The sequence below is a fragment of the Phacochoerus africanus genome, chromosome 11 (assembly GCF_016906955.1).
Source record: "Phacochoerus africanus isolate WHEZ1 chromosome 11, ROS_Pafr_v1, whole genome shotgun sequence".
Lineage (NCBI taxonomy): Eukaryota > Metazoa > Chordata > Mammalia > Artiodactyla > Suidae > Phacochoerus > Phacochoerus africanus.
The window spans coordinates 47641227-47658390 of record NC_062554.1 but is presented as its reverse complement, the minus strand read 5'-3'; the positions used below and the strand labels follow the sequence as shown (position 1 = coordinate 47658390).

Below are 17164 nucleotides of genomic sequence, written 5' to 3'. Positions count from 1 at the left end.
CGAGTATAATCTGTAAAAGTATATATGTTTTGGTCTTTTGTCTTTTTAGGGCCGCACCCGTGGCATATGGAGGTTTCGAGGCTAGGGGTCCAACTGGAGCTGTAGCCGCTGGCCTACGCCAGAGCCACAGCAACGCGGGATCCAAGTCGTATCTGCGACCTACACCACAGCTCACGGCAACAGTGGATCCTTAACCACACTGAGCGAGGCCAGGGACGGAACCACATCCTCATGGTTCCTAGTCAGGTTCGTTAGCCACCGAGCTACGAAGGGAACTCCTGTACAGGTTATTTTAAATCCTTACAAAAATTCTTTCTAGATAAGCACTGAGGACCTGGAGGACGGGATGGAAAGAAGAAAATAACTCTCCCAAGAACACACAGCTAATAAGTGGATGAACTGATGGCAGCTCTATGTCACATCACAGTTCCTGCTCTTAGACTATGAGCCTGAAGCCAGGCAGACCACGGCTTAAACGCTGGCTCCAAACTTCCCAGCTACGTGATCTTTGCCAGGTTCCTTGGCCTCCCTGAACTTGCATTTGCTCACCTAAATAAGTGACAGATTTAGGTTCAGGGATCTCTGAGGTCTCTTTCAGTTGGGACACTGTGTCATCCCAAGGTTCTGCTGTTGCAACCTCTGACCTGTTCCTGTGTGTCCTGGGATACAGGTCATACAGGAGGGATGCAGGCCTTAGTTCTGCTGGGATTCTAGAAGAATATCCGGGCAGACATATCAAAGCACTGAACCTACAGCAGAGCCGGGCAGGGGTCTCCCACACTTGCCCAGAATCACATCTCCCCACCAGCCCAAGGCATTCAAACGGGCTTCTGCCTGAAATGCTCTTCTCATTCTTCAGACACCAGCTCCAACACCATGTCCCAAGGGAAGCCTTCCTCCCCACCCCCTTGCCTCTCAAGGCTGGACCCCTCCCCTCCAGGGCCCTCTCATAGCTCCTCCTACCTCCCCTCCCTTGAACTTAACACAATGTGTTAACAATACTACAGTGATCACTCCTTAATAGCTAAGATTCATAAGGATAGTGAGTATGTTTATTTTGTCCCCCATTGCATCTCCATCGTCTAGAAGAGTGCAAAGTGTCCACTGGATATGTACTGAATGAATAGGTTCATTAGTTAATTAAAACTATGCAGCCAGGTCTTGATGAGGATAAAGCAATAGTGTTTTGGCCTGAAAGGCGATCTGGGGTGAATTTTAAGATCCCCGTCTGATTGCCCAAGTCACTCAGCACGAGGCCGCATGTCCTTGAGTCCCAGCTTCCTCTCCTCCCCCTGCCAGTCCACGTCACTGCTCATTAGGGGGCTGATAAGGGGATGGCTGTGCGCTGACTCTGACATCCCTGAAAGTCACCCCACCAGTCACCAGGCAGCCCAACGGGGCTGAAGGAACGGGCTCAAGGTGACCGAGCACATTAGTGAGAAGGGAAGGAAAAGACCTGGCATTTCAGCTTTCTGGGGTTTAACTACTGGGTGGTGCCTCTCTGGGGGGCTAGGGGAATGGTCCAGACAAGAAGCTGCTTTGGGAGGGGGTCTGGGACTTAGAGAAAAGCAGCACATCCTTTTCCGGGGGCTTGGGTCTCAATCCTTGAAGATTAGGATTTTAAAAATGTATCTTTATCTCAGGTTTGGTACCTATAAAATGTTAAGATAATATCAGTTCAATGATGAGAAGGGAGACGAGAAGGAAGGAAAGGACAAAAGCAAGCAAGGGAGAAAGGGAGGGAGGGAAGATAAAAAGGAAGGAGAGAAGGAAGGGCCTGGGCTTATGGGGACCTTTCCTGGTGACATTCAAGTCTAGCTGAGGTCGTATTCTGGGGTGGGGAGAACGTGGACTTCGGAGCTAGAGAAATGTAGTTCAAATCCCAGCCTCGTCTCACACTAACTGTGAGGCTTCAGACAAGTCATTCAAGCTCTCTGAGTTCAGGTGGCACATTTGTAAAATGAGGATAACAACTAGCTAAAAGGTATGTTCCAGGAGGATTAGAGCTAATGTATGTAAAGCCCCCTGCACACTGGCGCTGGCTGGGAGGCTGCCAGAGAGCTGCACTCCTTCTGCACTTGCAAAGCAGGAGAGCGGCGGGTTGGTTCAAGGTCACGCTAAGAACCTAGGTCTGCGCTGTCTGCACTGGGTACTCCTCACCTATCCTGACCAGAAACACTCGGTTGTGGAAATAGAAACAGTGCATTGGTAACCACTTAATTAATTTTTACAGATGTTACCAGTGTGTACCAAGAAAACCAGAGCTCTCCCCATGGAAGAACTCTCTGTAGCCTTGCTCTAACCTACCCAGGACTGACATTCTCTGATGCTTCCCTGCATGTTAATCAATTCCCCACATTCACCCTGAAAATCTACAGCCTGTCCAAGTGCACCTTGGCCCTGGGCCTATAAAATCACATGAACGACAGCAGAAACCTATACAAGAAGTAACCAAATAGCTGTAACTGGGACCAATTCCTCTGACAGTTGATCCCTTTTCCCCTGTTATTTAGTCACGTGTCCTAGACAGCCCCTCTCAAGTGTCAAAGTCAACTGACGTGGGTGTGTTCTACTCTCCCAGGGCCTGTCCAAGCTCTGCCACGGGTGCTGATGACCCACAAAATAATCAGGACAAACAAAAAGTTCCTGGAATATCCAAGAATGGAACCCAAACTCTCTAAGCCATGTTAATGGTCAAAGCCTCCAGTTACCTGTTACAGGTGCTGCACTGGGGCCGGGAGAGCCACGGGGAAGGGCTGATGGTGGTCTCATCCACCAATGTATACCACCAGTGTCTGGCTCAGTGCCAGCTCAGGAAAGATTTATTATGCAGTGAATAGACAAGTAAATGAAAAATGCACAAAAGATTAACTGAATAAACAGAGGGTTCATGAGCATCCAGTACAAGCTCTTGTCCCTCCATCTCCCTCCCCAGCGCACCCGCAAATCCAAATCACCTGTTCCTTCCTTACCCGAGCGATCAGCTCCCCGACCATTCCCGTCCAGGTGCCATTGGCCTCAGGCACGCCGTACACGCCGTCCCCGACCAGGCGGATCTTGTAGTTGAACCGGAGGATCTCTGCCAGCTCCTTGAGCATGTCCACACAGAAGCCCTCGTAGCGGTCATTGCCTTCCATCTCCTGGTGGTTCCCCTTCAGCATTAAATACGGGTTTTCCTGCAGCAAAACTGGGCAGCTGTCATTCTCATCTTAGCCCTGGTGTCTCGGCCGCATGTGATGAGGGGGCCCAGGGACACAGGAGGTTGGGAAGAAGATTCGGTGGAAGGAGGCAAGTGGCTTGGGTAATGGGCTTGTTTAGAGGTGACAATCAGCTCCCCTCCTCGACTTCAAGGCAGTACTCTCTCTCTCTCTCTTTTCTTTTTAGGGTTGCACTGGCAGCACATGCAAGTTCCTGGGCTAGGAGTCCAATCAGAACTGCAGCTGAGACCTATGCCACAGCCACAGGAACACTGGATCTGAGCTGCATCTGCGACCTACGTGGCAGCTTGCAGCAAGACTGGATCCTTATCCCACTGATCGAGGCCAGGGATTGAACCCCCATCCTCACAGATGTTATGTCAGGTTCTTAACTGGCTGAGCCACAGCAGGAACTCCAAGGCACTTCTCTTACCAGGAACACACAAGAGGGTCCAGTCGAAGCCCCTCTACCTTAGGAAAGGTCATCATCTGGCCCCCCATCCATTTCATTTGTTCCTTTCCCCCCCTTCCTTTTGTGTTTATTCCACACAGACCAATCACTGCGCATTATGAGGTACAGGATGCTGGCAACAGAGCAGGCAAGGTTCTTCCATGTACCAACAACCGCAACCCAAGGCAGGATGCATCCAGCCATGAAGGTTGGGAGGAGGGACGGCTTCTCTGGTGAGGTGTCCAGGGAAGTTCCCATGGAGGAGGAGCTGTCCAAGCTGGGCTCCGGAGGATGACAGCACACTGACAGGTGGACGTGGTGTCAGTGGAGGGCATGATGGGCAGGGAAGGGCAGGACCAAGGGCATAATCCCGAGAGGGAAAGATCATGGCCCATTCGGCAGACGATGGAGCTGCCCTTAGGTTGTGGGGGGAGGGAGGATAAACAGAAAGATGAATTAGGGTCAACATGGGCCTTGGGGGCTGGGGTGGGGTGACTGTAATCAGACCTACATAGTAGAGAAGCACTGAGGGTTTTAAAGACTTGGGGATGTGAGTAATGAACATTAAGTGGCAAGAGAGAGAAGAGCTGGGAGTAAGGATGGACCCTCTCCTGAGACAGATGCTGAGTCCTAGGCGGTGCTTTGGCTCAGGTTGGACTGGCGCCACACTGGGAGGGTCAGGCTTCATGCCAGGTGGGGGAGGGGGGATCCGAGGGGAGGGGCCTCAGGCCCTTGGAGCCCGAGCAGAGACCCACCGGGGATGGTGTCGTCAAGGGCGTGGATGGTTTGAAAAGGAAGAGGCTGTGGAACATGTTGAATTGGAGGTGTTGGCAGGCAATCCAGGAGGGAACCTCCGACTGCGGGTTGGGGGTGCAGAGTGAGGGCAAGGGGGCGGGGGTGGAGTTGGCACGGCCTCAGGGGAGGGGGGTGGCTGAAGCGGCGGGATGTGGGAGGCCATCGAGGGGGAAGAACTGAGGAAGGAAAGCAGAGGGATAAGACTTAATTTTTGGGAGTGGGAAAATGAAGAGCAGCCATAGAGGAGGACAAAGCAGAAGTGGCTAGAAAAGCCGAAAATCAGGAAAGTGTGGTCATGAAGGTCGAGGAGGAGGGGGCTTCAAGCAGGAGAAGGCAGACACTTCCCTCCCAGAGAGGAAGCAACTGTGACGTGGGGGTCTGGGTCACATGTCACTGGAGACCTTGGAAAGCCGATTTGGGGGGTGGGGTGGGTGATGGAGGAATCCAGCACGGATTCTTCCCATCCAAGTGAATGGGAAGTGCTCAGGTGAGGCCGACCAGGATTTTGAGAAATCAGGTGATAAAGGCAGGCCGGCAGGCCACTTCTCCACCCAAGTGCTATGAGTCACCTCTCTCTCCAAACTGCAGCTCCCCCTCTGCCAACTACAGGGTTGGAAAATCCCATCAGTGTCCACCAAGCCCTTGATGGATGACCGCCTAGACTGGAGGGTGGCTCAAGGGCAGCAGGATATGGGGAAGGTGGTGATGATGGCATCCTAGGATGGGCGGGACCAGAGTACAGGTACAGGTGGAAAGGGACGAACCCCTGAAAAGGAGAGATGAGAGCGGGAAGAGAGGGAAGGGCTGCTTGGTGAGCCAGGTCCCAGGAGAGCCAGGGTCAAGGTGAACCCGGGGCTGGGAAGTGGACCTGGCGGTCAGGTGGAGAGCACAAACGAGGGTACAGAGAGGCGGTGAGGAGGCCAGAAGGGATGAGCTGTGCCAGCCCCAAGAGCTGTGCTGAGGGCAGGTGAGAGGGAAGTCCTGGTGCTTGGAAAGGTTTGCTCGGGGGGTTGATGGGGGTGAGCAGATGAGCACAGGGCTGCCCAGGCCCAGCTGAGGCAGGAGGCTGAATGTAGATGGGCAGCTGGGAGCAGGGCATGCAAGGACAGCTGGGTTCGGGCACAGGCAGGAGGTGAGACGGCTGAGCATGAGGGTGGAGACAATTCTAGAAGCCAAGAGAGGGACGTGCCAAAATGCTGGTTTGCTGAACTTAAGCCGGGAGGGGTTTCTGGGCTGGGGAAGATGGGGAGCCAGACAGACTAGAGATCATGAGGGGAGGAAGGGGGTCAGTGGATTTGGGGGTGTGATGAAGCAGAACAGGGGAAGGTCGGAGGTTCCGTGCCGGGGAGAGGGAGCTCTGAGCTGCAGGTGATGTGCTTCAGGTTTATGATCAAGTGTACAGTCATGTCAGTGAGATGGGGCCAGGTTCCCTGCCTTCCACACATGCTGTCCTCAGGTCAAGGGCTTCGCTCTGCCCCAGCTGCTCTCGTCCCCTTCTTCTGCTTGACCTAACTCATCTCTGGCCTTGGGGTCCCATTGCCTCCTCTGATGTTGCCCCACTTCTCAAAACTCCCACAGCGTTTCCAGCCAAGCCCCCCCCCCATTCCCCATCCTCCTGTGAGTGCCCGTTTGCAGGTAGAATGTTCCTGGCACTTGTGGGCACTGACTCCTCCCCTTCTCTGGCGCCCCCACCTGGTGCCCGCATTCAGCACTTGTGACAAACACTGAAATGGCCTCAGGGACAGGGCTTGGCTAGGCATGTCCCGGCCTGGGTGGTTAGGCAACACCCCAGGGTAGCTTTAATGATCCCAAGGAGTGTCACCCACTTCTCCTCTCCAAGTACTCTCTCCTCTGAAGTTAACTGAAAATCCAGACATCTTTAGAGCAAATACACCCAAGGCCAACGCTGGAGGGAGCAGTCGTGCGGGAAAGGGTGGGCTCAGCGGCATGCTGGGAGGTGTGGGGGCCGAGCGCTGGCCTGGAGTCCTGTTCTCATGGGAGTGTTGGGAGAACGAAAGGCAGTGACACAGGCCGGACACTAACCCCGGGCTCTGGCACGGGGTAGGGGCTCCAGGGATGGCAGCTGCGGCTAATTCTGGGTATTTGCTGGTGTTAACCAAGAAATCCCACATAAGTCCCAACTGTCCCCTGAAGGGAGCAGGGACAACAGGGACATGTGCTGATTAAGGGAGAAATCATTCAGGATGATCGTTTGCCAAGGATATCCCCCAAATGGTCACCAGGGACTAAATGAAGATGACCATTCCCAGTAAGAGTGACTGACTTGTACACACGTGCACAAGAGAAGGTTCTTGTTGGCATGGCATTTGACATGTCATTAAACGTCACCTGACACCAGTGTCCTTCCCCACCCTCACAAGCACACGTGTGCAGAGGAGAACAACCGTGTGTGTGCAGATTGACTTTCCCAGTCTAGAAACATGACCCTGCGGCCTCGGTGTCACTGAGGGTCTGTGCAAAGCTCTGAGCCCTGTCCAATTCCAGACCCAAAGAGGCAGGAAGAACACCCTGGTGATGTCCCCATCTCTCTCTCTCAAACTCTGCTGGCTTTTGAGGAATTCCTTTATTCAAATTCTAACCATTGAGCCTCTATTTTGTGTCAGGCATCCCTGAGCTTTCTGGAGCCTGCATTCTGGAAGGGCAGGTACATCAGTAAATGACAACCTCTAATAGGAGAAAGGCCATGGCAGAGGTGTGTACAACATGCTGGAGGCAGGGAGAGGGCAGGAAGCAGATTAGGGAAGACTTCGCAGAAGACGTGCAGAGCTTTGAAGGATGCACAAGTATTTCCTGTTGGAAACAGGAATTATGGGAGAGCGGTATTCCGGGCAGAGGGAACAGCATGTACAGGGGCAGGGAACAGCATGATGCAAGGAGGAAGTGTTAGGTGGTCCAATGCTGCCAGACCCCACATTGCTTGGAGAGGAAGCAGGTAGAACAGGCTGAGCCTGATGAAGGGGGTTTATATTCCAGGTTCAAGGCTGGTCCTGGGCAGCACTGATGGATTGTAAGGAAGGAAATGACAGGACGATTCTGATTTTAGGATGCCCATGCTGCAGGGCATGGGAAGTACTGAACAAGTGAGAAGGGGGCCTTTGAGAAGGCCATGCCACAGCAGCTCAAGGGCAGAGGTGGCTGGATCTATATTAGGACATGGGCCTGAGGATGGACAGCAGGGGACAGACTCAGGAAGTCCTTCTGAGGTAGAGAAGGGCCCAGCAATTGCTCTGTATGCTGACGCACTTGGCCAAAACGGCCCCTCACAGCTGCCTCAGCTCAGCCAGGCTCTCCCAGATCTCCGAATCTTGGTGACACCACCCCTACCCCGATCCTGCTGACATTTTCACGTTAGTTCAGATAGGCTAAGGCTGGGCTGAGGTGGGAAATGTCCAAAACCCTGTGAGCTGGAATTGCCCTGACCAGTCCCTCTGTCTGTTACGTTCCCTCCCAGACGGCCACTTAGCTGTCACCCCACCACATCAGGCCTCTGCTCAGATCTGCCCTCCTTTGAGGCCAGCCCACCACTCCCCTTCCCCAGCTCTGTCTAGACCTGAGCCCCCAGAATGGTGACCAGCGCAGAGGAGTGCCACCAAATAGTCACCGAATGAGTGAATAAAAATACCCAGTGACCCCACTCCTGTATCAAATGAAGGGAAAACTCATGAGCTTGGCATTCACGTTCCTAAGCCCTGTGGACCCAACACAGTTTTCTGGCCTCAAGCCTTTCTGCTCTCTTCCAATGGCCGTTTCCTAGAAAGTGGCATTTTCCGGCATTTCCTGAATGCCAGACAACATATCTTTTTTTCACTTCTCATTCCTCATCTGTCCCTGGCTCTTGGAGCTCATCCTCCATGTCCTTCTTCTCTGGAGCCTTTGCGGACCTCCTTGATGGGACCAACTTCCCTCTCCTTCAACTCCCACAGCACAGGGCGGGCACCTCTTGCCTGGCTTTTATCCTGATCTGCTTACAGTGGGTCACCTAGTCCAGTCCAGGGCTCCGGGCCCCAGGAGTTCATGAAGGTAATGACGGAGCTACCTGACCTCTTTGTATTATCTCAAAAGCCTGAAAAAAGCAGACACAATTCCAGACCTTGCACAGTTAGCAACCAGAAGGCTGAGCAGGCTAACTCACAGTCAAGTCGGTTTGGGCTGGAATTCTATGCATGCAGCCAACTATTTATCTCCTGCTAATAAGATGCTGGGCCAGGCAGCAAAATAGGCTTTTGATTAGTTAAAAGGAGGTGGGGGAGGGGGCTACTAATTATAGCTTAATACATGAAGTTGGTTTAATTAAGCCTTAAAGAACACAAGGTCTTCGAGGGTTGGGGGAGGAAGAAGACCTTGGCCGTGAATGCACTTGACCTGTGCCATCTACTAAATCACAGCCTCCTTGAGGACAGAGACTGAGTCTTACTCATCTTCGTGTCTCCAGGAGTGAGCACAATGCCTGGCACGCAGGGGGAAGGGCTTGGTAATTGTTGAGAAAAACTGAATCAAATAAAGAAAGGCACAGAGTTCCCATCATGGCTCAGTGGTTAACAAACCCGACTGGGAACCATGAGGTGGCGGGTTTGATCCCTGGCCTCGCTCAGTGGGTTAAGGATCCAGCATTGCCATGAGCTGTGGCGTAGGTCATAGACATGGCTCGGATCTGGCGTGGCTGTGGCTGTGGCGTAAGCTGGCAGCTACAGCTCCAATTCGACCCCTAGCCTGGGAACCTCCATATGCTGCAAGTGCAGCCTTAAAAAGACAAAAGACAAAAAAAAAAAAAAAAAAAAGGAAGATAGTCCCTTGCTCTATAGATGGAGAACTTTCTTTCGGTCATCCGGAAATGAAGAAACGGGCCATGAATACCCACTGAGGTTTAGGTATCCACTGGCTTGGGGGCTGGGGTGGATTTGTACACAGTAGGCAACAAGCCAAGTAGGCTGCTGTGAAAGAACAGGGGCCACCCTGGTGGACTTTCCCCACCCGTGGCATAAGGTGCCCACCCACGGCCATGGCTGTCAGGATGCCTCTGCAAGAGGCATCTGCACACTATGCTGTCTCACCACCCCATCCCGCTGGCCCAACGGCTTGTGAGCTCATCAGCTATCATTTCCATATGCGACAGCAACTTGAGTTTAATTACACCATCATAAATTGGCCTCCGTGCAGTGATGAGAGCACCCATCTTCTGTTCCCGGGGAGGCTGTGGGTGCCTGGAGAGGGAGGAGGCCCCCTGGGGAGCGGCAGCTGGGAGGCCCGGGGGGCACCCCGCTTACCAGGATGGTGGTGACGACCAGGGTGGTGTTGAAGAGACTGTCGGAGATGTTGGAGGCGTAGAGGCGGCTGTCCATGCTCAGGCCGTCCGCCACGTGCCACTGGCCAATCTGAGGAGACCAAGGAGAGAGGCTGGGCAGGGATGGGGAAGCAGGAGGGGGCGGGGCTGCTGAGGTCCTGCGGGGCTGGGGGAGCGGGGAGCCCAGTCCCCTGCCTCTGGCTGGGCTACATGGACACCAGTGAAGGAGGAAGGGGCGTGGCGTGTGGAACGGAGGGTCTGGACTCTGATACACGGGTTTAGGGGGTCAGGGACGGATGGGTTGAGGGGGAGGGGAGGGGAAGACTCAAGAGAGGTGGGAGAGGAACCTGGGAAAAGAAATCAGGAATGGAAGACAGTTGAAGGACGTGCTCCCACCCAGAAGGGCAGGGCCGGGTGGATCTGCATCACCTCGAGGCAGGACCAAGCTCTGTTGCTTCAGCCTGCCTTCAATAGTTCCCATTATCTGAACAAGAACCAGAATGGCCCCTGGAGAGAGGGGACACATACCAGGATCTTGGATCAATATCTGCTGAAAGGTTCACTGAATGGAGGAACCAGAAGAGGGAAGACCCAGGCTCTAGTCCTGGTGGATTCTCGCACTGGCTGCGGGAACTTAGGCAAGTCACCTGAATTTTTCCGAATCTCAGTTTCCCCAGCTATAAATGGGGGCTGTTGGCCCTGCCTTCTTCTCTGAGTCAACTGAGATCATGGATGGGCCAGTTCAGCCAGATCCAGGAGCACAGATCTTGACAGTGTAACCTTGGAAGTTCCTGCACCTCTCTGAACACATTTCCTCATCTCTAAAACGGGGATAATAGAAACTTCATTGGGTCCTTGTGAGATGTATTAAGTTGGCATTCAATAAATGCTAGTTTCCTTCCTCTTCCCCATTGTCTTGACTTCTAGGGAGGAAAAAAAATCCTACCTTACTCAAATCCCGCATTCCAGAAAGTCACTGAAAGCAGAATGCAGCATCATTGGGTTTTTAGAGTTTGTTTGTTTTCCCAGTGGAACCCTTTTTATAACTCCACACACGTGTGTGTGATCCCAATATCTTTCTGCTAGCTGGAGCCCCTGGCAAATCGCTTCTGTTGCTGAGTGTTGGAGGTGGGCAGCCAGGAGCGACGGCTGACAGCTGGCTAGAAACCCAATGAAATGCACACATCGGCCTCTGCCAGGCATCTCCAGGCAGTAGCGGCAGCTTCCCTGGAAAACCTTCACAGGTTCCTTGGATGCCATGTGGCTCTACCCACGGCAGCTGGGCTCTGGGTCCCCCTGTGGAAGCTCCGACCACAATAAAGATACACCTCACCCTTGGCCCCCTCCCCACCCCCTGGGGCTGGAGGTTTGAAGGTCACGGGGAGCAGTAACCACCTTCCTGAGGTCACAGTCTGGAGCTTGAGGAGGGGAGAGTCCAGCTGGACTCTTCCAGATTCATGCAGGAGCCCGATGGTTCAAGACATGTGAGCCCTTCATCTGCCCAGGGGGAGGTGACCAAAATCCCCTCTCCAAGCCTCAGCCAGGATGCTCCCCAGAGGGGCTAGGCGGCTTTCTCCACCTGGGCCAGGGCAGAATGGGGCTGCATGAGCTACTGTTTTCAGTTTATAAGCAGTGTCTCCTGCATGTCCATGTGGGAAGCCCCGTTTGACAGAGAAAGAAACTGAAACCAAAATAAAAGAGCCCTCCCAACTTGCCTGCGGTCACCTCCCCATCAGCTGAGAGACCTGAGCTTTAACCCCTGTGCTCTTGGCCCTGATGAGTCTGCCCAAGGAAGCCTTCGTCGCCATCCTGCCCAGCTCTTCCAGTGTCCTACTGCACATTTTGTGTTCCTGTCCCCCCACTAGCCTGCGTGGGGCTGGCCTATGCATGCTCATGCCGCTGGGCTCAGGAACTGGTCCTAAGCAGGGGAAGCCATCCTGTCATGTGAGCGGAGTGCAGCTGGCGGGGAGGTGGGGGCAGGAGACAGCAAGCTTCTTCCAGGCTCCGGAGTGCCCAGCATCCCTCAAAAGGACCAGCCAGGTCAGGGTAGGGCCTGAGTTTCCCCCTCCTCCTCTCTCTGCAAGGCAGAGGGATGGGAAGGAGGGGGGATGAGCTGCTGAATTTTCAAGTGAAGGGAGAAAGCAGAGCAACAGGGATGGGCACGTGTTAGGCTGGGTGTGTTCTCTCATCTTGAATTTTCCCACCAACCTTGTGGAACAGAGACGGTGTTTTCATTTTCTACAGGAGGAAACTGAGGCTCAGGGGTTTAAGGTAACGGCTTGCTTCGGGTCACCTAGCCAGCAAGTGGTGCTCAGGCTTGAACCCAGAGCTGACTCTTTTTTGGGGGGGGTCTTTTTTAGGGCCGCACCCATGGCATATGGAGGTTCCCAGGCTAGGGTCAAGCTGGAGCTGTAGCCGCCAGCCTAACGCCATAGCCACAGCAACACAGAATTTGAGCTGCGTCTGTGACCTACATCGCAGCTCATGGCAACGCCAGATCCTTAACCCACTGAGCAAGGCCAGGGATCGAACCCGCATCCTCATGGATACTAGTCAGATTCGTTTCCATTGAGCCACGATGGGAAGCCTGTCTAACTCTTAAATGCAAGAGCTTTCCTGTCTCCGTGGCCATCTCTTGGGTGGAAGTGCCACTGCATCTTTCCTGTCACCAGGCCTGGCCAACCAGCTGCACAGCAAGGACCCCCAGCCCCAGATGTCCACAAAGTTGGGTGACATGGGGCTGCTTCCCCGTCTTCCAAATGGCTACAGTTGGCTCCTGAGGGTCTCGTAGGAGGGGAAGGGCCAGATTTGGACAGAAGGACATAAAGAACAATTCGGCTGGATGTCAGCCCCTGGGTGTCTGGGAGCAGACTGAGCCTCTCAGTGACCTGTCATCTAAACATGCACTTCACATTAACAGGACCAGCAAGACCACCCCTCACCCCAAATTTCCCACCCTCATGGTCCCCAACCCTCACTAACCACCTGCCCCGGCCCCAGACTCCCTCTCTGACCCAAACCACAAGATAGACAGGTTCCCACAAAAGCCAGGGATAGAAATGATTTACCCAGAGCCAGATCTGACAGCCTGAGCCACGTCCCCTCCCACCCCCCGCCCCCATCTCTGGGGACATGGCAAAGAGATGAATTAGCCCCTGAGCTCCAGTCAGGAAATGAATCTCCCACCCACCCTCCATTAGCCCCCAAGAAATTAATAAACCCATCAGATCCAACAAAGCGGCTTGGCAGTTATTACCCAGAGCAATCTAATTGCAGAGAGGCAGTGGGAGGGAGAGCAGGAGACAGAGCCAGGCGCCCTGGGACGCAGGCTAATTGCCCCACCCACTGGGCACCTTCCACACCACACACATGCCAGGGGTGGGCAAGAGATAGAGCTCTCAGCCCAGGCAGTCTGGGGCTCTGCCTCCAGCCAAATTTCCTTGCTCCACCCTGCTGACACCTGCCCCCAAACCTCCCGCAGGAACAGCTGTTTTGTAAGCCTCTTCCACATGCCCACATGTGCCAGCTTGATTGTGCTGCAAATAATGTCTTTCCCCGGCCCTTCTCCTGCCTCTTCCACTTGCTCTGCCTTCTCACCAGTTTAGAGAGTCCCAGGGTTGCAGGGAAGGGAGGAAAGGGTATGGATTTGGACACCACCATGGTGAGCCTACATGGCACCTTAAGGCAGGGAGGAAAAAGGTACCACCTGGATGGATGGGACCCTGCGGGTACACAGCGGGGCAGGTTGATTTCAGTCTCCACTCACCGTCGAGCCTTCCACAGCCTGCCCACAAACCTGGGGGCCCCAGAGTTGGAGGTCCTGAGTTTAATGCAGCTTCTCTTGCCAATGAGCTGTGTGACCTTGGGTGAGTTACTTAATCCCTCTGAGCCTCGGTTTCCCCCATCTATAAACGGGGAGGTTAAACAGTAATGATTCCCTTACAGGGTCCTTAAGGAGGTGAAAGGAGAGAATATAGATGCGGAGGACGAGGTAATCATTCACTGAATCTGCAATGCCATCATCTGAGGCAGATGGGGGGCTCTCTTCTGTGCCGTCTTTGGCACTGTGGACTTGTTTATTAGACTGGGCCAGTGCCTCAAAGTTTTGGGTCCTGGACCAGCAAGGTCAGCATTAGAGATGCAAATTCTGGGGCTGCATTACAGACAGTCTAGGAGCAAGGCCCAGCAGCACAAGTTGTAGCAAGTCCTCCAATGACTCTGAGGCAAGAGAGACTACAGCAAGTACAGAGAGTGACTCAGACAACAACCATGAGACAGGGAGAGGTGAGGGTGCAGGGAATAAATCCCAGCTGAGGGCCTTCCCGCAGCCAGCTGGGTTACCATTTAAAAACTGGCGCTCACTAGACATTCTCATACTAAGTGAAGTAAGTCAGAAAGAGAAAGACAAATACCATAAGAAATCACTTGTATCTGGAATCTAAAACATGGCACAGATGAACCTTTCTACAAGACAGACAAGGAGATCAGACTTGCGGTTGCCAGGGGGCAGGGGGGAAGGGGGTGGGATGGGTGGGGAGTTTAGGATTAGTAGATTCAAACTATTACGTTTTGAATGGAAATGGATAAGCACAGGGAACTATATCCAGTCACTTGTGATAGAACAGGATGGAAGATAATATGAGAAAAATTACACATATACACACACACATATGTGTATAAAACTGGGTCACTTTGCTGTAGAGCAGAAATTGATAGAACCTTATAAATCAACTATACTTTAATAAAAAAAATTTTAAAAAAAATTGGCTCTCCAGGAGAAAAGGTCCTGGCTGGTCTGCCAATTTCCGTGGTGTCAACACCCCCACCACGACTGACTGCCAGCTATGGACACGCTGTCATGGGACACCGCGTTGGGAAGAGACGTGTGTAACGGGCTCTGGCCAGCGGGGGCAACCTGCCTCCACGACATCACGGCCCACCCCCAGGCTCACAGGCCCAGTGCTGGGTGCTAGTTTGTGCCTACGAATCTTACTGTCACCACCCTACTTTATCAACAAGGAAGGTGGAGTCTGTATCAGTACTAATTTGCCTGAGTCACAGAGTCAGCAGGCGGAAAACAAAAACAAAACCAAGACTTGAAACAAAGCCATTGTGCTGCTTATTTAAGGTTGGAATATTTAAAACAAATATATATTCCTTCTCACTACTGATTCCATGCTCTTAGAAGAAACATCTGATGATAGGCGTCTTTGTCACATAGGAAAACTGTGGTAAATATAACTGATACCGGGTGTGTCTGCAGGTGCACAGAAAGGATTCCTTATTCAACTCTCCCAAAGGACATAGAATACGTACAAATTAGTAATAATCATGCTCCTTTAAGCACTTAAGTTTGAGGGATTTCCACTATTTATTTGAAAGTAGTATTTCCTAAAATGCGTGCTGTGTCCTCTTAGGGTGGACATCTGTACTTTCACCCAGTGTCATCCTTCCGAAGCCAGTTACTACCCTGTCCTGTGATACAGTACTGTCCTTGCCCTCAGCCTCTTATCCTCATTTCTGTGCTTTCATAAGTTAATTTGTCTCTTTTCACAGTGTCTCTATTCTTGCCGTGAACTGTCACTTCTTACTGCTATTAGAGTAGCTGTCCCTCCAGCAGCCACCAAGGGACCAAGCTTCAAAGACCTGCTATAAGGAAAGCACAGATAAGGCCTGTTGGGGCCTGGGACAGACTCTATGACACTGATGTGGGCCACCCCCAGCCCCTCGGAGAAGCGACCACTGCACAGTTGACCGAGTGTCAGAGACCTGCATTCTGTCTGCGGTGTGGCCCTGGGCCAGTGTAAACTCATGGGAAACGTTTGTCCAGGGGCCCTGGACTGCAGGTGTCCCCCGCTGTTTCCTAAAAGTGCTGCCACTGCATCCCCTGGAGCCTGGAGACCTGCATTAGCATCCAGCACTGGACCACCGGGCTGGGTGACCCTGAGCAAATCACTTCATTTGCCTGAGTTTCACCCCTCCTGTCCTCCACCTTAATCCAAGCTCCCACTGAACCTGCCCTGGACCCGGATCCTCCAGGGCCTTCCTCTGTTCTGTTCCCCACACAGTAGCAGCTGGCCATCTCTACAAAATCCCGAATATAGGGAGTCCCCTTGTGGCTCAGCAGAAACAAATCCAACTAGTATCCATGAGGATGCAGATTTGATCCCTGGCCTCGCTCAGTGGGTTAAGGATCCTGCGTGAGCTGCGGTGTAGGTGGCAGACGCAGTTCGGATCTGATGGTGCCGCAGCTAGGAACCTCCATATGCCATGGGTGCGGCCCTAAAAAGACAAATAATAATAATAATAATTATTATTACTACTACTACTACTAATTATTACTATTACAAGTAATAATAATAAAAAGTCTAGGAGTTCCCATTGTGGCTCAGTGGTAACAAACCCAACTAGTATCTGTGAGGACGTTGCATTCAATCCCTGGCCTCGCTCAATGGGTTAAGGATCTGGTGTTGCCGAGAGCCCTGGTGTTGCCGAGAGCCGTGGTGTAGGTTGCAGAGGTGGCTTGGATCCCATGTTGCTGTGGCTGTGGCATATGGCGGTGGCTACAGCTCCAATTCAACCCTTAGCCTGGGAACCTCCAAAGGCTGCAGGTGCAGACTTAAAAAGCAACAACAATAACAAAATTCCAGTATGATGGTGCTGATCTCTGCTGAGAACCCTTCTATTCTTTTTCCACTTTGGATGGAGGATAGAGACCAAAATCCTTCACATGGCCCCCCAGGCCTGGCAAGGCCTGGCCCTGCCCTCCCCTCCCTCCACACCCACCCCATACCATCTTCCCCGGCTTTAACTGGGCTCCAGTCACACTGACGTGTTCAAGTGCACCAACTCCGACCCACCAGGGTCTCCATGCACGCCGTTCCCTGTCTGGGACTCTCCTTGCTGCCCGACCCCCTGCCCCCAGCCCCTCTGCAGCCAGTTCAGGGGTGGGCAGACCACAGACGACAGGACTCCGACCTCCCGGCCCACTGCCTGAGTCAGGAAAGAAAGTGTTCCTGGAACACAGCTGCGCCCATTTGTACTGTCTGTGACTGCATGTATCTACCCCTGCAAAGCCGCAAAGTCTCCATTTTCACTAGCTGGGCCTCTTGAATAGAAGAAGGTCTCCAAACCCTGGTCTAGTTTATACCTGTTAACCTCTCAGGCTTCAGGGCAGAAAGCACTACCTCCAGGAAGCCTTGCTTCTAACTCCCAAAGTCAAACATCTCCCAGGACCACAGTCCTCTCCTAGAGAACGCAGGTCTCAGCTGTCATTCTCCATTCATTAATGAGGCCATCGCTCACGGCCTGTCCTCACTGCGCCGCTGGAGGAAAGCCCTCCCCTGTCGCCTGAGCTGGGCAGTTCTGCCCAGCGGCCACATGCCTCTCGCTCTGCTCCCCACCTTCCCGCTGCTGCCT

General features: G+C 53.0%; 1 protein-coding gene across 1 annotated transcript in view; it reads right to left on the bottom strand.

Annotated features, from left to right (window-relative positions):
* Positions 1-17164, bottom strand: part of GRIK4 (glutamate ionotropic receptor kainate type subunit 4) — a 456521-nt gene that overhangs the window by 80660 nt on the left and 358697 nt on the right. Inside the window, exons 11-12 of the mRNA XM_047753544.1 lie at positions 9729-9836; positions 2973-3176 (exon numbers count right to left, since the gene is read on the bottom strand). Of these exons, the coding sequence (XP_047609500.1) occupies positions 2973-3176; positions 9729-9836 (312 nt within the window). The remainder of the gene's footprint in view (positions 1-2972; positions 3177-9728; positions 9837-17164) is intronic.